This window comes from Quercus robur, chromosome 5 (genome assembly GCF_932294415.1).
Source record: "Quercus robur chromosome 5, dhQueRobu3.1, whole genome shotgun sequence".
NCBI classification, from domain to species: domain Eukaryota; kingdom Viridiplantae; phylum Streptophyta; class Magnoliopsida; order Fagales; family Fagaceae; genus Quercus; species Quercus robur.
Window position 1 is genome coordinate 21,652,737 of NC_065538.1, and position 20,489 is coordinate 21,673,225.

The following is a 20,489-nucleotide window of genomic DNA, read 5'->3' on the forward strand; positions in this document are numbered from 1 at the left end:
AAATTACATGGTCGTCATTTCTTTTTTTAATTTATAAAACACATGGAAGGAAACTTTTGTTGTGGTTTAACAGAAAAACTAAAACAGACAAGCAAATGGCGAAAACTAAAACAGAACATATTAAATCGGCATCAAGAACTCATTCAAATCACTCAAAAACAAAATCTCAGGCACAAATCAAAACTGAAACAGTAGCTTCATTGTGGTTTAACAGAAAAACTAAAACAGACAAGCAAATGGCGAAAACTAAAACAGAACATATTAAATCAGCATCAAGAACTCATTCAAATCACTCAAAAACAAAATCTCGGGCACAAATCAAAACTGAACAGTAGCTTCATTTTTTTTAGGGGAGAAAAAAAAAACTTGGAACACACACCTTACGAATTCTGTAATTCTTCTCCCATGATAATTGGGCAACTTGTCATCCTCCTTCCTTCGGGTGCAAATCCCTAATGAAGAATTGCAGACTGACATGTTGCTTTGCATGGAGCCTTTTTTTAGCAGAAACTAAAATCAAAACTTTTTCCCTTCCAATTGAGAGAAAGAGAAAACCTCCGATCATCTGATGTTTTAGGAGTTGAGGCAACTAACGTGCGTAAAGAATTAGATAAATGAAGAGTCATTCAGTTCGATCGGAAAGGGAAGAGCCGAGAGAAAGAGTGTGTGGGCATTATGTTATAGGGTAAACTTTAGAATCTGTCAAGCAAATCTGTTATATATGCTCTTCCAAGACAATTAATTCCATACGTAATTTGAATATGATAGCTATTGTGTAGTCCTTACATCAATTTAGATACATGAAACAAAATTGGATTTCAATTTCAAATTCTAATTGAACACCTAGAAGGATAATTATGGTGTGATCCCTACATAAATGCAAACACATGACGCAAAATTGGACTCTAATTTAGAATTCTAATTAGACTTTCTTTGAGTTTTGCCTATGTATAGAAATAGAAAGAGAGAGAGAAAGAGAATACAACCACATAGTATACGGGTAATTATTGGGTACTTCCATAGTACTATAAATGCATACTCTTCCCTCTTACATAACTGTAGATCCCACTAATCAAATTTAATTAATAGGACCCACAGTCATGTGAGAATGGAGAGTATGTATTTAAGGTACTCCCAAAGTATTCAATAATTTTCTGTAGTATACTTTCACTTACATAATAACGATTAATAAATCCAACTAATTTAATTCATAATGAAATTTATTGTTCATACAAAATTGACTAATTGAGAAACAACCTTTAAAAGGGTTACAATCAAAATCGAAAATTCAGTCCTTTATTATTATTATTATTATTATTATTATTATTTTGGTATAAAATATGCACGCTCCTATAATATTGAATTCCTAGCTATGGTTCCAGGAATAGCGTATGCAATATCCTTAACCATCTACGTTGTCTTGCACAGAGAGAGAGCTATAACTTTGAGTTAGGGGGGTGGTTTTACTATTGGTTATGTGTGACGGTTTCAACCTATGACTCTACTACTACTTAATTGTTGAGGATTTTTTTTTTTTTTTTGGTAAGAACAAAATTATTTTTGTTTAGAAGTTTTTAAAAGGGTATGGTTGTTTATTTTGGATAAAATTGGTTGATTGGGCTTAATTTTTTCTTTAGTTTTACTATTGGTAATTTTTGTCGTTGAGCTAATTTTTTTTTTTTGGCTATATTTTGTTTTAGATTTTAGATCTATAAATTTTTTTTATGGTCACTAAAATGAGGAAAATGCTAGAGTTACAAACTTTTTCTATTAATTTCTGAGATAATAGGTGGTTATTACTAAGTAAAAAAATGATGTAAGTAGTGAGCTCATATACAAACCAATAAGAATTTGCTACCAAAACTGTTTGTAAAAAAGTTTGTGAGTATAACATTACTCTTAAAATAATCAATGATATTGTTTAAGGGGAGTAAAATATAATTTGCTAAAATTAGTACACACACACATATATATATATATATATATATTTAAAAAAATTAGGGGGGGGGGGGGGGGGGGGCATTGCTCCTCCTAGTCCAACAGTGGCTCTGTCCTTGGTCCCGCAAGCAAAGAAACAAAAGCACCATTGCACTATTCATCTTTTTTTTCTTTTCTTTTTTTAAATTATGTATCAAGATGCATTAAATGAGTAGCACATGCTTTGCAAATTGTGATATATGGGTCGTCATTAGGAATAGGGGGGCTCGAGTTATAATGCAAAGCATGAAATGGCATGTGTATAATAGGTTCCACAAAGAAGGGGAAAAAATTCACCAAATGGAAGAGAATAGATGCTATTGAAGGTAGAGTTTGTTGTATTATAGCAATTATTGTATCAAATATGTCTAGTTAGTTAACTTTAAGGTAAGTTCAATCAATTGAAACACCTCTTATAACCCAGATGGTTAGCTTTACCTATCACAACTGAGCTAAAACAATTTGGCTAAAAATTAAATCAGTTAGTACTATGTTTGGAAGTTTGGAGGGAGAGGAGAGTAGTGGGGAGGAGAATAGAAAGGGAGTAGTTATCCTCCACCTTATTTGGATGTTTTTAAAATTAAGTAAGGGAGAGGGGAATAATTAACATTTCTTCATAGTTTGTAATTTTGTTAATATAGTAAGGGTAAATTTTGTAATTTATTTGGTCAAATATTTCTATGCTCTACTCTCCCTCCAAATCACTCCAATTTGGGGGAATTGAAAATGAGGGGTTAGAAGTAGTTAGAACCCCTCCAAATCCCTCCCCCTCCTCCCTTAAAAAACATCCAAATAAGGTAATTTAACTTACTCTTCCTCCCTCTACTCTACTCCCCTTTACTCCCCATCTATCCAAAGAGGCTATAAGTCTCACGTGAATCAATGATTCTTCTCATTGCTTATAACAAGAAGAAAGATAATTGTGATCAAGAATATATATATTTGCAATTATCAAGGCTTCTAATAAAAACATTAGAAACAGGGATACATCTTGACTAGTCATAATCGAGAATAGCCCTTATCAGTTATCACATAGGCATATATATACATACTTTTTTTTTTTTTTTTGAGATGGCATATATATACATACTATATTCTAGTATTTATCTAGGTTTCATCACAGAAACTGTGACATTATTTACGGAACAACTTTCTGGCTTAATTTCAGAAACAGGATTCTCTTCCACAAATGTGTTAATAAAAAAAATAGGTTGCGTTGGAGGAGATAGTTGAAGAGTTTCATTTGAAAGCATAGAAACAACATTCATCATGGTCGGTCTATCTGTTGCTTGGTCTTGCACGCATAAGAGACCAACATGAATGCATCTTGATACTTCATATAGACTGCATGAGTCATCTAATATTGTTGGGTCAATTAGCTCCAAATCCTTACCTTCATTCCATAATTTCCATGCCTGATACAAGTCCAGTTATACGAACATTATTAACTATTACATTCAAAATTCCATGTATACAAATTAAGAAAGGTCCAATGAAAAACTTACATAATCTATAAGGTTGAGTGGATGATCAGAATGATAACGACTATTATTTTTCTTGCCGCTCACAATTTCTAATAATAGAACTCCAAAGCTGAATACGTCAGTTTTTATTGAAACAATACCATTCATGGCATACTCTGGGGACATATAACCACTGAAATAACAATTAACCAATGAGCTTTAGTGTCTAAACAAGCACATACATGCTCACAAATAGAGTAAATTTGATTGCACTTGCTTGAAATGCAATGAATACTTACTATGTTCCAACAACTCTATTTGTGTTTTCTTCTGATTCTTTCAATCCAAATATTCTAGCTAACCCAAAATCGGATATTTTTGGATTCATCTCTTCATCAAGCAAAATGTTGCTAGCTTTTAAGTCTCGGTGAACAATTCTTAGTCTTGAATATTTGTGGAGATAAACAAGTCCTTGAGCAATGCCTTCAATAATATTGAAGCGTGTTTTCCAATTTAATATGTACTTTTTAGTACGATCTGACTCATTTTACAAAAATAAAAAAATAAAAAATAAGCAAGAAAATGATAAGTATTGATTGAGTCTATACAATATAAAAAGGAATATATATCATCACATAACCAAATTTCCCTAGTAATGGACATATGTCTTACCAAATAGGAAGATGTCTAAGCTTTTGTTGGGCATGTACTCATAGATTAGCATATTTTCTTCTTCTTGAATGCAAAATCCTAAAAGTCTTACGAGATTAGTGTGTTGGAGTTTGGCAATGAGAATAACTTCATTCTTGAATTCTAACAATCCTTGTCCAGAACTTTTTGAAAGTCTCTTTATTGCTATTTCTCGTCCATCAGGTAATTTTCCCTGAAAGTATATCGCATTAGTCATATTTTACTCTCATTATCTTAATTCAATGTGTATTTTCATTTTTTAACTTTCTAGAAAGTTTCTAGCTATCCTTTGGGCTTACTCAAAGTGCTAATTCATTGATCGGATTAATTGGATTAACTATACTAACTTAGATTAACTAGAGTAAGTCTTGAGTTCAAATTTTATTCCAAAAACAAAAAGAAAAGGAGAGAGAATTAGGTTAAGATAGGTCTTAGATTCAAATGGTTATCATAAAGAAATCCACAAGTATAAAAGTACAACAAAGTTTACAAGATTTGTCACAACTGCAAAAATGGCCGATTGTGATTGTTGTACAATAAAAATAATGCTGGTGAAGACCCCAATAATAAAAATGATGTTGCGCTAATCAAAATCTATCATCTCACCAAACAGTAAAATTTGTTATATTTATACTTTTTAGTAATGTTGTAAAGAAATGAATAGAGAATTGACAGGCCTTACCTTATAAACTGGTCCAAAACCACCCTCTCCTAATTTATTTTCAGTTGAGAAATTACTTGTAGCAATTGTAATGCTTTCAAAGCTAAAGACATGCAACTCATGGCTAGTTTGCCCATCATTGTTTTGATTGTTCACGTTGTCATGTACGGTGGAAGGTATTGCATTACCTCCGAGTTCTTGTATGAGCATATTTTGTTTCCTTTTTCTCTCCCCTAATTAACATAAATGCAAAGTATTAATTGAAAGTTTGTTACTACTTGATCATCAGCAATATATCTAACAAAATCTATAGCGAGAGCATTGATTACCTTCCGCTACGCGTTTTTTATTTATTTTTGCATAGCATAAGGAGAAGAACAAGATGATAATGACTCCTCCTACTGCCACAATGAGCCATATCCACCACCTATTTGGCTTTGCTGCATTGACAGACAACTTTGCTGCATTGACAAACAAATTTTTACCATTCTACTAACAATAGTATTTTTGTTTGTTTTTCTTCTTCTAATCATTTACCATTCATTAAGATGCATGTACTGTTTGTGATTTATTAAGATTGAATGAATATATTGCATTACGCTTAAAGTGAATTACAAGCTCTGTTTGTTTATATAGCTAGTAAGTTAATAACAGAGTTGGACGGAAAATAATAACAAACTAGCAACGGTTATAACAACCTACATGAGTCATGACTCCACTATAAGATTATTCCTATGCTACCTGCCGTTTGTATTTAAATTTACAAAACGACATGTCATATAAGTTCTCTTAATAAGCGTTGACATATTGAGCCTTTAAATCTTCTGAGATCCTCTTCCCTCTGTTTTTTTTTTTTTTTTTTTTTTAAGCAAGGACTAGGACTCTATGTTTGTTATTATATTACGACACCTTTTGTTTTAATTTATTCCGCAAATATGGATGATTCTCAAGCCTCTCGAGATAAAACTTACGGCAATTGATCTACTAGTTAAAAACTCAATAGAGTTGATTTTATCTGTTTTCTACAAAGGTCTTTAGTAAGCATCTAGATTTTCAAACCTACACATCAAAGTCATGCATATATCGTATGTTCTTAGCACATGTTCTACATCAATTAAAAGCAAAATATGTGATAAATTCAGCATTAAGTAGTCTTACCTTTATATTCAAGGAAGTACACTTTAGATGCATTTTCAGACATCTGAAAATTTGGCATGGTGGTCCAAACCTTACAGCCGGTGCCATCTTCCTTTGAAGGTTCAAAGGCAACACAAGAACAAATGATCAAGCATTTGTCTTCACAATCCACATGGGTCAGGTTGTCATCCGCATGAAACTCATATCCATCAGTATCCACAAAGTAACCTGAACGTTCAGCAAATGTAATATCATGGCTCCTGCACCCCGGAAGCTTTTTCTTCACACATCCTTGATCATCTGAAGCAAGGGAAGGAAAACTACATTGAACAAGCAACCTTTCACCTAAATAAAGCTTTCCCAAGTAATCTATCCTTAACCGTGGGAACGTTTTGATGTCTTTATTTGCCGAATAGTTGAAGTATGTTTCATTCTCATTCGATATCTTTGAAAAGGCGTAAGAGGAACCTCTTTGATCTTGTAAAGTGAAACCATTTATTGGCTTGTGCTGGTAACCCTCATCTTGCGAAAACCCACCTGTCCAATACTCCTCCTCGTGCTGCATGATGTTGAACTCATTTCCAGGTATAGAGTCTTCGTTCATGCCAAAAGTAAAGGCCCCTGTGTCAGGTACCACATCACTTCTCCTTGATTTTAGAGACCAAGATTGTCCACTTTTTTTGTTGAATCCCAGTTTCATTCCTGGCAGAAGTGTATCAGTGGGATTGTCAAAGCTTTGCCACAATTCCCTCTTCACAGTTCCATCTGAATTCAGTTCATGTAGTACAAAGTTACCAGTGTCAAGTAGAACAGCACTACAATTACTGGCTTCTTGTCCTGGATTTAGTGAAATAGGAGGAACCATTTCGCTGTATGAAATTTTCAAAACCCCATAGTCATCAATACTAAGACTTACAGAATTTCCAAACAGTGGAGCATTTGGATTGGCAACCCACACTACATTCGTGAGGGAGTCACCATCATACCATATTCCTAAGTAGGAATTGTTACTTGTAAGGTTGAAGAATCCTAATCTAAACTTTCCATCAGCTGAAACTAATTCACCTCCATCTTTGAGCTCCTGTCGTTGCACTAATGTGTTTCGCTCCTGGGAAGAAGATAGACCCAGGAAGAGTAGCAGACATAAAAAATTGGGAATAAACTTTCGTGCTATGCTTGCCATGAAAGACAGCCTCTGATTCTTTTTGGTAATTAGGTATGCTGCAGAAATGTGTTTGTTCACTGTGTACATAATGACGGTAATTAAAGAAACGGTTTGGGAGGCTTTAATTGCGAATGGTACGTATGTGGTTCATATTCTTCTAATAAATTATGGTAAGATCATGGTCCCGGTACTAATCAGTCGCCTATTGTTTGAAATTTTCAACTTATTAAAGGATTGATTGGTTTCAACTGCTACGCTGACTCATGCACTTGAGAGGGCCCACAAATTTTAACCAATCAGTAAATTTAGAATCCCAAAAATTTTCACAAAAGTTTTTTCTTCGTTTGTTCCAAATTGTTAATTCTATTTTAGAAAATTTTAAAAAAAATTTGAAGGGAACATTAAAATTATGGGAAATAGTTTCTGTCTAATAAACACAACTTTCAACTTCAAATCATGATTTTGATTGCTTTTGTTTCAATTAAGTGTGTAGAACTCTATAAAGCAGTCTGTGTGTAATAACTAATATACACTCATTTTTAACAAAGAGAAATGCTAACGAGTACTTTTAAAGTACTGGTTAAGAATTCAGTTAAAAAATTATTTTATGGGAAAAGAAAAAAATAATTAATATTTTGACAACTTTTTTTATTTCCCATAAAAGTGATATTAAAATTTTTCTAAAATAGATTATTAACAAATGTCTTAAGGGCACTCGTTAGCATGATCATTTAACAAATTAGGATGAGGATGTGAGGTTGCATAATTATTTTATATAAAGAGTAATCATGGGACTACGTGTACTTATCTCTTAGTATTTTTTTATTTTTTAAATAAAATTTCACACTCTTTTTGTGGATAATGAATAAAATTTTGCCTCAAATTTTTTTAATTCTTTATATAAAATTATATATATATATTCTTAGAGTCCACATTCACATTTTTACTTTTAAAGTTTGAGAGTGTTTAAATTTTATACTCCCAAATTATGAAACTTCATAGTATCAAATTTAAACACCTCAAAACTTTAAAAAGTAAAATTCAAACCCCTCTAAAACTTAGAGGATAAAATTCAAATTCTAAAACTTCAGGATATAAAATCCAAACACCCAAAAACTTTAAAGGTGTAATTTGCAATTTACTATTTATTTAATTTTCTCTTTGATTTTCTTATTAGTATTTAATATCTTAATTGTTAAAAAAAACTGATAAATAAAAAATCAAAATGCTAGGACAGCCTAACCACTCAGGAAACTTAAGTCATTTGCCTAAGGCCTCCTCTATTAACTAATATAATATATCTATATTTATTTGTCTTAACATTTTAATTAAGGCTTGCTTCACCCAAAAATTAAAAAGTAAAAATATAAAAACAATTAGCCTCCCTTTATTTTCCAATTGAATGCATTGTGTACTAAAAAGACCCATTGTATCCAAAACAGAAAAGCATTCTTTTTTAAAAAAAATTTAAAACGGGAAGATTAAGGCCCGCTATATCCCACGTTTACACCTCTGTACGTATTCTGACATCACATCATTTTGAACAAACCTTATCATCTTCTCCACACACATTCACTGGTTTACTCCTTTGCACCTATTATCACGTGGATTGATGTACCACTTTTGTTACCTTCTTACATTTAAAAAAAAAATTAATTAATTAGTATTTCTCTATAAAAAAAAAAAAAAAAAAAAAAATTAGTTTCAACTTTCTATTTATACAGGTTGATTTTAAAAAAAAATTAAAAAGAAGAAGATAGAATTGGTCCTTTTTATTCTAAGTGGGATATGTAATTTGTATATTTTGAGTAAAAGTAATTTTTATAGTTGCATTTCATAAAAAAGTTTTTTAAAATTAAAATTAATAAAAATACTATTTAATATTGATTATATAGAAAGAAAGATTAAGTAGATTAGCCTTATTATTAATAAAAAAATAAAACGTTAGTGGAACTTGAATATAAAAAATTGCGGAACTTGAATAAATTTTTTTTAATAATTTTACATTTCAAAAATCAAGAAAAATATATATTAAATAAAAGAAATAAATATATTATTTAAATATAAGAAAAGGCTTTTTTGCCCCAAAATTGATTTGAGTCGCCCTTTGGTTGCTTAACCTTATAGATGGTATTTGTATTTAGTTTAATTGTAGATTTTTTTTTTTTTTTTTTTTTGTCTAATTCAATGAGTAATATATTAAATTTGTTTTTATTATGCGTTGGGACTATTAGATACTTTTAAGGATAAGTGAAGTTGTATTGTATTACTTTATCTAGTGCATATTATAATTACTAGTAAAATACATTCATGTTTCCATCTCAGAAGAAGAGAAGAATAGAAATTTTTTTATTTAATGTTTAAATATAAGAAAATGAATCAACTCTAGTTTCAAGTTATACTTGGTGTAACTTTAGATAATGTTACACAATATATATATATATATATATATATATATTGTTTTTTTTCTTTTTTTTTTTATCGAAAGCAAATAGTTACAAATTTATTGTTGGATTACATTTTTTTTCTAAATCTTCCATACTTGCAAAAAAAAAAAATTATTTATTTAATTTTTTTTTTTTTGATACACATACTTGCAAAATTTCAAGATGATTAGGGATTAAAACTATCTCATCCATAAATTGTTTAAACTTCTAACTTTTGTATATTAAAATTATGAATAAAATATAATTTTATAAATTAAATAGTAAATAATATCCTCACATTAAATTTGGTATGCATATAAAGTACATAGAGAAAATGTAATTTAAGAATAATACTTTCAAAATTTTAATTCAATAAAAAGTTAGATGGTATAATTCTTAAAATTACTGTGTAACTTGATCTTTTACTTAAAAGAATAACAAACGTGTGCAACATGACCTGGTTTTGGGTGAAACGTCATTATTTAGATTTATGACCCCCTTTGCTGTTTGAAATTTTCAAGCTCCCATAGCCATCAATAGTAAGACTTATAGAGTAGCCAAACATTGGAGCGTCTAGTTGGCAACCCATGCTACATTCGTGAGGCGGTCACAATCGTATTACCATATTTTGAGTTGGAAATTGTTAATTGTAAGGTTGAAGAATCCTAATCCTAAACTTATCAGCCGCCAATGTTGAATATATATGATTAATGTAAGCCAACAATTGTTTGGAAAATTGCCTCAAATTCCTTTTCATGAAGAAAAAAAAAAAGCTATTTATTGGAGTGGAAGAAAAGAATATTCCTTTTTAAAGATCGTCTTCATTGCAAGGGAGTCAAATTGTATCGGAGGCTGTTTCAGTTTAGTCAAGGAAATAAAATATATCGATACTGGTTGATACCAGTATACCGTTTTGTAAATACCCGATATATATATATATATATATATATGTTAGTATTTATTTATTAATTTTTATGTTTATCAATATTGAATTTAAAATCCACATATTTTACAAGTTTAAATATTAGCCTAAGTACATTTATCAATATATTAGCCTAAATAACAATTTTTTATATAAAAAAATTCAATTTTTTTTCTTTTTCAATTTTTTTATTGTATCGGTCGAAACGCCAATACTAGACGAAATATCCGAAATATGCCATGTATAGAGTAGTACAACCTAGTATTTTTTTTCCCCTAATAAATTTTGGAGGATTACTAGTATGAAATATTTCGCTAGTACAGCCAATACTTGCGTGGTATTAACTTCCCTAATTCATTTTCCAACAAGGAATAAAAATTAAAGTCTTATAAATAGACAATGCTATAAATGATTTAAAGACTTGGGCAAAATACCCTCACTATGGGATAAGGGAAAGAATAATAGAAACCAAGAGATAATACAAGAAAATTTTCCCTGGGAATGTAGCACAAGGAGAGACATAATAAAGTTTGGGATTTCTTTACAAAGGTATTTTAATTATAGCGCACAAATTAAGGAGATGATATTGACAACAAGGTGCACTCTATGTGTGTGAGTGCAAAGAAAAGTGTAGGGGCTTGGGCCCAAGTGACCAGGAACGGCTTGTGTGACCAAGGCCCAACACTATGGGTATAGGGTCAATCCATTGGTAAATATGCAAGAGTCTAAGGATTAGCGTTCAGGGGAACCCTATTGTGTTCGGGCCAGGTTGGGCCCAATACTAACTAATAAGCCAAAGGGAAGCTAAGGAGGGGACGGTCAAATTTAGGTCGGTGACCAAGCACTGTTAATGCCTTTGTGAAACTTGCTACCGAACACTATTTGGCATCTGAAACAAGTTCCAAGAGAATTCTCAGAAGACATGATGATTCCATAGGATTCTGGCAAAAGTGGAAATGCGTGTGAAGTGATGAAATGATAATGATGAGTGCCCTACTAATGAGAGACTATAAAAGGGATGAGGAGGCAAACAAGAAGGGTTGGTTGGAAAACATGGGGAAAACATTGGGAAAAAGGGGTAGAAGCAAGGAAAGGGGGATATATACACAAAGGGAAGGGAGTGTGAGTAAACTAGCTCAGAGAAGGATATAGTTTGGACTATCTAGGTGAAGCTTGAAGCTCAACTTGTAGGATTGCAAGAAAGCCCACAAATAAATAAATTGGGGCCCAAATCCTTCACACAGTATTATAGCCTAAGGAGGTTTGGGGACCACAAAAAGTAAGGAAATTTTTCTTTAGTAGTGAAACATACACAAGGGAAGATAAATTTGGAGTTTTCTCCAAGGAGAAGTTTTTGGGTGCTACAATCACAGAAAGTTATTGTATTCAAAGGGATTGAAGATCTATAATTAATTTTATTGTAGTGGATATTTATTTCGATTATGGAGTTTGTCCCGCTGTTTCTCTTTTCAAAGAGAAATGGTCTTAATGTAAATTTTTGTGTTTTTGTGTTTGATTAATATTTTGGCTAAGTAATTTTTTGTGATAATGTTTTTAGTGATTGATTAAAATTCTTAGATGATTTTCTTAATTTACACAAGGCTAGATTGAGACCCAACATGAATTATGTGGAGAATTTTGCACCCAAATGGAATGGGCTTTACCCATCCCATTAAAGGATATGGAGGTGAGTTTTTTTTTTTTTTTTTTTTTTTTTGACGCCTGAGTCCTGCAGATTTGGGCAACTAGGCAAGGGTATCACCCTAACCCGATTTGTATATTGATTTTGGCTTTTTTTTATCATCAATATTTTTTCCTTCAAGCTTCAGTAGCAATAATGGAAGCATTGCGACTGTGCTAGAAGAAAGTTCGAGAGGTAATAATGGGAAGCCATCCCAGAACATTGATAACTGATAGAATTCATCCACCGTGCATGAATGCTTCAAGTTATGCACAATTCCTATTTGAGATATAAGATACTGCAAGTCTTTTTCAACGCTGCAATTTCATTATGCACAGAATGATTAGACAAAAATTAAGTCAATTCACTCTCACAATAGCATCAATGATTCTTCTCATGGCTAATATTTACAACATGAAGAAAAATAATTGTGATAAGAGTATAGACATATTAGCCCTTATCAAAACTCCTAATAAAACCATTAAAAATATGGATACATCTTGTCTAGTCTAATTCCGGTATAGCCACCCTCACACAAGCATGTATAATAAACTATATTCATACTAACTAGTGTAGTTTAGTATGAAAAAGTTTAGGACAACAAAATTCCACAACATTTTTCTAATACTCTTATTCTGAGTTGTGGTCTGTATTTTCTTTTCTTTTTTATTCCATCTAGAGTAAGCTAATACCTCAACTTATTATAAATATATTGTAAGAATTCGTAGTGCCCATAGAAGAGCTATTTTAGTATTCATCTAGCTTCCATCATAGAAATTGTGACATTATTTATGGAACAATTTTCTCGCTTATTTTTAGAATCTCTCTCTTTTCCAAATGTGTTAATGAAAAATGCAGGTTGTTTTGGAGGAGATAGCTGAAGAGTTTCATTTGAAAGCATAGAGACAACATCCAACGTAGTGGGTCTGTTTGCTGCTTGGTCCTGTACACATAAGAGACCAACATGGATTCATCTTGATACTTCATATGGACAACATGACTCATCCTGTATTGTTGGGTCTATTAGCTCGAAATCCTTACCTTCATTCCATAATTTCCATGCCTGTTACAAATCCAATTATACAAAGATTATTAACTATTAAGTTCAAAATTCCATATACAAGTTAAGAAAGCTTAAATCTCAAACTTACATATGCTATGAGGTTGAGTGGAGAATCAAAATAATGGCAATTATTACTTTTTTTTTTGCCGCTAACAATTTCCAATAGGAGGACTCCAAAGCTGAATACATCGGTTTTTATTGAAACAACACCATTCATGGCATACTCGGGGGACATATAACCGCTGAAATAATAATTAACCAACGAACTTTAGTGTATGAACAAGCACATGCATACACACACACACACACACAAACTCACAAATAGAATTAAATTGTGCTTACGTGAAATGCAATGAATACTTACTATGTTCCAACAACTCTCTTTGTGTTTTCTTCTGATCCTTTCGATCCAAAGATCCTAGCCATGCCAAAATCAGATATTTTTGGATTCATCAATTCATCAAGTAAAATGTTGCTTGCTTTTAAGTCTCGGTGAATTACTCTTAGTCTTGAATACTTGTGGAGATAAACAAGACCTTGAGCAATGCCTTCAATGATATTGAAGTGTGTTTTCCAATTTAATATGTGCTTTTTAATTGGATTTGACTCAATGTAGAAAACAATAGCAAGAAAATGATAAGCATTGATTGAATCTACTGTACATAATATAAAAAAGAATATATATCATCACATAACCAAATTTTCCTAGTAATGGACATATGTCTTACCAAATAGGAAGATGTCCAAGCTTTTGTTGGGCATGTACTCATAGATTAGTATTTTTTCTTCTTCTTGAATGCAAAAGCCTAAAAGCCTTACTAGATTAGTGTGCTGAAGTTTCGCAATGAGAATAGCTTCGTTCTTGAATTCTACCAATCCTTGTCCAGAACTTTTTGAAAGTCTCTTTATTGCGATTTCTTGTCCATTAGGAAATTTTCACTGAAAGTTATTGCGTTAGTCTAATTTTATTCACATTATCTCATTCAGTATGTATTTACATTAATCAACTTTCTTGCAAGATACTACTTAATGTGTGGGCTCACTCAAGTGCCAATTTATTGAATTGATTAACTAGGCTTTGTCATAAGTTACATTTATGTCCCAAAAACAAAAAATATAGAGAGAGAATTAGGTTAGGTTAAGTCATAGAATCAAATTTTTATCATATATAAGAAATCAATAAGTCTAAAGATAACAAATGTCATTTGATTTTTTTTTATAATGGTTGAGATAAGATAGTAGGTTGTGATTGGTGTCAATAAAAATAATGTAAGAGATGACCTCGGTAAAAGTGATGTTGTGTGGATTAGAATTTGTCATCTCTACAAGTTATGGAAAAAATTATAAAAATATATTATATGTATAATGACCTAAGGAAAAGTGCTAGTCACATCTGCACTATACCTTAAAATGATTAGTTACAATTGAGGTTCCTTGTAGTTGTTAATAAAGTCTAGTTCAACCCAGTGTATGTTCGATGTGAGACTCATCACACATGCACACATATTACACAATCAATCAAATTGGGGCATCACAATATGGATAGCATTATTGGGGAGAAATAGATTGAGAGGTGTCAAGAACTTACCTTATAAACTGGTCCAAAACCACCCTCTCCTAATTTATTTTCTGTTGAGAAATTACTTGTCGCAACATAAATGCTTTCAAAGCTAAGACATGCAACTCATGGCTATTTTTCCCATCGTTGTTTTGTTTCTTCCCTTCGTCATCTAGAGCGGAAGGTATTGCATTCCCTGCAAGCTCTTGTATGAGCATCTTTTGTTTCCTTTCGCTCTCTCCTAATTCACACACATGCAAAGTATTACCTTTTTTTTTTTTTTTTTTAAATATGCTTGATCATCAGTAAGTCTAACAAAATATTTAGCAAGAGCATCGATTACCTTCCACTTTGTGCTTTTTCTGTTTTCCATAATATAAGAAGCACAACAAGATGATAATGATTCCCCCTACTGCCACAATGAGCCATATCCACCACCTGTTTGGCTTTGCTGCATTGACAAACGAAGTTTACTGTTCTACTAGTAACAGTATTCTTTTCTTTTCTTTTTTTCTCTTTTTGTTAAGGTTCTAGGCTCCAGTAGTCACAATATTAGCCAATTCTCAGACAAGTAAGTAATTATGTTTTAGTTTTGAACTAAATAACATCACACATGCATGGATCACATAAAGACTCCAAAATGATGACACAAGAAAACTAATGAAACAAACCTTTTTCATTATAAAATCCTAGAAGGATTTAACTGTCAATCCTTGAGGCAACAAATCCACTAGAGTAGAATAGAAGTTTATACAAAAAATTTAACTCTAAATCTAATGCTACCTTATGTAGTACTTACAGAAATAACCACACATAACTCTGATATTCACAAACTCCTCCATTCTGACTTGTTGCACATGAACTTCTAGTTCGTGACTCTGAGATCTACTTTCAAAAATTTGTGCCAATAACTATGATTGTAAACTAGATGCAGCAAATTTACTTAATCATTGGATATTTACCATGCAAATAGGTCTCTAGTTGATGCTTTAAGAGAGTTTGGAAAATTCCAAATTTGTGTACAAATTCACTATTGTCACATGTGTGTAAAATCGTGCTCTAAGACTTGCTAATATTGTGTACTTGAGATGCTAGATATCCTAGATCCAACAACTAAGAAGAACTGCTAAAAAACCAATCTACACAGATCTCAATCAGTTCAAATGTGTAGTTCGACCGGTCGAGTTAAGTGATTTTGGACCTATTGACGTCCAGTGCAACAACAGTCCAATTCTTACATTCTTGAGTCTTCAACTGTTCAAACCTTTATTTGTCTTGATCAAATAACTGACCCATACCAATTAACTAGACAAACTAGATTCTAAATTGTTACAATTGTTCATAGTTTGCCAACCTAAAAATATGGACGTAACAGTCACCTTTTATAATTATTTACTATGCTTTAAGATGCAAGGATCGATTGTGCTTTAAAAATCAAAATAAGACTGACAAGATTCATCTTCGGCTTTGACCTATAGGGGCTTCAAATCTTTGGGGATTCTAGTATTTGTATTTTTCTTTTCAAGCTAGGACTAAGATTCTTTGTTCACAATTTAAACCAAAGATATCTTCAACCTTTTTAACTGTAATTCCGTTTTCCTGTGAGAAGAATTGTGTTCCTGGGAGTTCGAACAAAATTAGATGTCTGTAATATTATTAGTGTTATCGGATTGGAATTATTTATGTTTTACTAGTGTTTTAAATGTAGAACAACTAGTCCCTTAATTGGAAGAAGCTACAGATTGTTAGAGATATTCCCCCTTATTTTTTATTAATTTGACTATCATCGACTACATCCTTTGTTTTTTGTAACTTAAACATATAAGGAAGTCAATCACTTAGAGCAGTTGTGTTAATGGTAGAAATAAGATTGGAAGGGATTCAGTTTTACAGTAACTATATTTAGTAACAATGTACAGCTCTAAGACTAAGGCTTTGAGCTTAGAGGTTCACTATTTTTCACGTCTTCATCACTATAACACTAATAAGCTTCAATTTCGATCAAAACAATGCAGCTTTTTGGGGTATTCTTTAAATCATCTGGATATTCGCGTTTGTATCTTGATAATGGTCGTATGTATTTATCGCATCATGTTGTCTGAAATGACGCTTCCTTCCAAGAACTGCAAGGCCACTTCACAAATGCCGCTAGCATTGGCTCCTCCAGTGATTATACCACCTGTAGCGACCATTGCACATACTCAAACAGCTATTGTCCCTTCAAACCCAATGCCTAGTTCCCCATCCTTGCACCTCCTCATCAGCTATACCTTACTCAATCCAAACATCTTGTAGCGAAAGTTCTAGCAACCTCTACCATTACTTCTCTGATGAAGACCTCCCCAGTACCCACCTGAGGTAACAGGACCTCACTATACCGCAAAATGAATTTCATCATCAGTTGCAAAGGGACTAGAATGAACACCATCTGGAGCTATTTCTAAAAGTATATTTTTGTAGGTATGCTTAGCGCTTGGTAGTTCAGTAGCAGAGGTTGTAGTATTGTAATACCATATCCAGCTTCTGAAGCAGGGTATATCTGGTTCACTTTTCATAGGTTTCCTAATAAAAAAAAGGCCCTGTCCTAGCAAATAAAAACTCTAGTTTATACCGCAAGGAAATGGCCTAGCCAAATATGTTGTTGATCTTTTTCAATATACTAAAATGGTTAATGCCAAAAAGTACTCTTTGCCGCCATCACAAGTAAGAAGATGGCTGCAAATGATGGTGATCCTCTCATTGATCCTATCAAATACCAACACGTGTTCAGTTCTCTTCAATATTGTCTCTCACTCGACCTGATTTGGCTTACATGGTTAATCAAGGATGAAAATTTGTGCACCAACCCACCATCGTTCATTGGACAATCGTGAATTGTGTTTTACACTATCTCATAGTTAATTCAACATGGATCATTATCACAGTTACAAGCTTACTCAGACACTGATAGAAGGTGATCATAACTTCACTGGGGGTTATTGTGTTTTGCTTGGTATTGGTCCAATATCATAGAGTGGTGCAAATTAGCAAATGGTATAGCACTCAACTGCCAAAGCCGAATACCATCCCGTAGCTCACACTAAAATCGAAATTTCTTGGTTAAAACTCCTTATTCAAAGACCTTATGTGCACCGAAGCACCTATCCGCTTTGCACTTTCATAATTTGAAAAACCAAGCTTATTATGCAGGGGCAGTGTTAGAGAAAAACCACAATCGTCTCCATGATTTTTGAATAGGTTGACTAGCAAAAGCAATACCCAATTTTTTTTCTTATCAACTTATTGCATATAAGGAAGTTCATCCCTTGATTAAAGCAATTGTGTTAATGGTAAAAATCATATTCTTAGATTGAAGGAATCAAGTTGTACAGTGTAATGATTATGTACAGTAACAATATAGTTAAATACAACTCTTAAGACTAAGGTTTGAGCTTAAAGGTTCTCTGTTTTCATCTGTCTGTTCTAGTTTATTTCACAATTTGGATGATTCACAAACCTTTTAAGATAAAGCTTATGGCAATTATTCAACATCTTAAGGAATCAATACAACGGACTTTAATCTATTTTTACCGTGTCCTCAACAAATTAACCCTATAATTTTCTAACAAGGTCTTCAGGAAGCAGCTAGATTATCAAACCTACGGATCAAAACCATTCCTATATGTTCTTATGCAAATCTAGTACAAGCATTATATGCAATAAATGTGTGAAGTTCAGCATGAAGTAGTCTTACCTTTGTATTCAAGGAAGTATAGTGTTGGAGCATTCTGGGACATTTCAATACTTGGGACCCTGGTCCAAATCTTACAGCCAATTTCATCCTGCTTTGAAGACGCATGGGCAACACAAGAACAATTGTTCAGGCATCTGTTCTGACAATCCACACGGGTCAGGTTGTCACTCTCCTTAAACTCGAACACATCGCCGTCCACCATGTAAGCTGAATTTTCAATAAATGTGTAATCATGTCTCCTGCATTCCGGAAGTGTTTGCTTCACACATCCTTCATTTGAAGCAGGAGAAAGAGTACTACATTCAACAAGCAAACTTTCATATAAATAAAGGTTTCCCAAGTAATTTATCCTTAAGCGTGGGAATGTTGCACCGAGTCTTGTTGAGTAATTGAAGTATGTTTCATTCTCATTCGTTATCTTCACAAAGGAGTAGTAGGCATCTCTTTGATCTGGTAAAGTGAAACCATTTGTTGGCCACGACTGGTAACCCTTTTCGTTCGAAAACCCACCAGTCCAATAGGCTTCCCCGTGCCACAAGATGACAAATTCATTTCCTGGTTTAGGGTCCTTGTTCATGCCAAAGGAAAAGGACCCAAAGTCAGGTACCACAACACTTTTCCATGATCTTAAAGTCCAATTATGTCCAGTTATTTTGTTGAGTCCCAGTTTCATCCCTGGTAGAAGTGTGTCAGTGGGATAATCAAAGCTTTGCCACAAATCCTGCTTCACAGTTCCATCTGAATTCAGTTCTTTTAGTACAAAATTACCGGTATCAAGTAGAACAGCACTAGTGTTACTAGCTCCTTGAGTTGAATATAGTGAAATAGAATGACCCTCGTCGCCGTATGAAATTTTCAAGCTCCCATAATCATCAATAGTCAGACTTGAAGATTTGCCAAAGATTGGAGCGTCTGGATTGGCAACCCACACTGCATCCGAGAGGCGGTCACCATTGTACCATATACCTAAGTAGTAATTGTTAGGTGTAAGGTTGAAGAATCCTAATCTAAAGATTCCATCAGCTGAAACTAACTCACCACCATCTTTGAGCTCCTGTCGTTGCACTAATGTGTTTGTCTGCTGGGGAGAAGATGGGCCTAAGATGAGCAGAAAACATAATAAATTGAAGATAAATTTTGGTGCTATGGTTTCCATGAAAGGCAATCTTTGATTCTCTTTTTGGTAAGCTATGGTGCAGGCAAGAATTGGGCTTGTTCACATCTTAAGTACAACGATGGAAAAACAAGCTCCGGGGGATGCTCTAGGAGATTTCCAGAAAGCTAAACTTGTGCTTCATATTCATGTAACAAGCCGGTGGGACCATTCAGCAAAAAATAAAATAAAATATGCCGGTGGGACCGGTACTAATTAGCCATCTACGTATTATAACCTCTATATATATATATATATATATATAACCAAAACTTTTGAAAGTACCATAATTTTTCACGTCATTACTATTTTTTTTTCTTTTTTTATTTATTTTAGATTCTTTTTATTTTTGGTTATATATATATATATATATATAACCGAATATTTTGAAGGTCCCATAATTTTTCACGTCATTATTATTTTCTTTTTTTTTTATTATTTATTTTAGATTCTTTTTATTTTTGGTTTTATATCTTATCAAGTATTACAATAGTTTAGTTTAAATAAAACTTTATTAGATATATGTTTCAAAAGCTTGAAAATTCTATTTCAACTAAAATTCTATAACAAAAATTTTCACAAATATAAACTTATGCCAAGGTTGAAACCCTTCATAGTCACTCAAATTTTCACAAAGAAAACACACATATCAAATTGAAGCCATAGTAGGAAGCAAGTTGATTCTTCAACGAGAACAAATAACATCCACGCAAGGGCTTGATGTTCTTCTTAATTATCTCATATAATTCTAAGAATTATTTTATTTAATATTTTTTGGAATTAATATATTTAGATGGTTGGCATAGTAGACAACGTAAAAACAATTTTCTGTCATTTATGCTGCCTTCTGCATAACCCTA

The 20,489-nt window shown here is 32.6% G+C and overlaps 1 protein-coding gene and 1 pseudogene across 2 annotated transcripts; both read right to left on the reverse strand.

Annotated features, from left to right (window-relative positions):
• Positions 1-2,889: 2,889 nt before the first annotated feature.
• LOC126725498 (G-type lectin S-receptor-like serine/threonine-protein kinase CES101) lies at positions 2,890-7,234 on the reverse strand. 2 transcript variants are annotated; one of them, XM_050430261.1, is made up of 7 exons: positions 5,950-7,234; positions 5,121-5,252; positions 4,813-5,024; positions 4,113-4,323; positions 3,740-3,923; positions 3,483-3,633; positions 2,890-3,392 (listed from the first exon to the last, which is right to left on the reverse strand). In XM_050430261.1, exons 1-7 carry the CDS (start codon positions 7,178-7,180, stop codon positions 3,081-3,083), a joined length of 2,433 nt encoding a protein of 810 aa, XP_050286218.1. In that variant the 5' UTR covers positions 7,181-7,234; the 3' UTR covers positions 2,890-3,080. The 2 variants fall into 2 exon arrangements, with proteins under 2 accessions (XP_050286218.1, XP_050286217.1); XM_050430260.1 differs by having other exon boundaries at positions 3,740-3,977; positions 5,950-7,232.
• A 5,256-nt stretch (positions 7,235-12,490) lies between these two features.
• Positions 12,491-19,781, reverse strand: LOC126725501 (G-type lectin S-receptor-like serine/threonine-protein kinase CES101; annotated as a pseudogene).
• Positions 19,782-20,489: the final 708 nt, after the last annotated feature.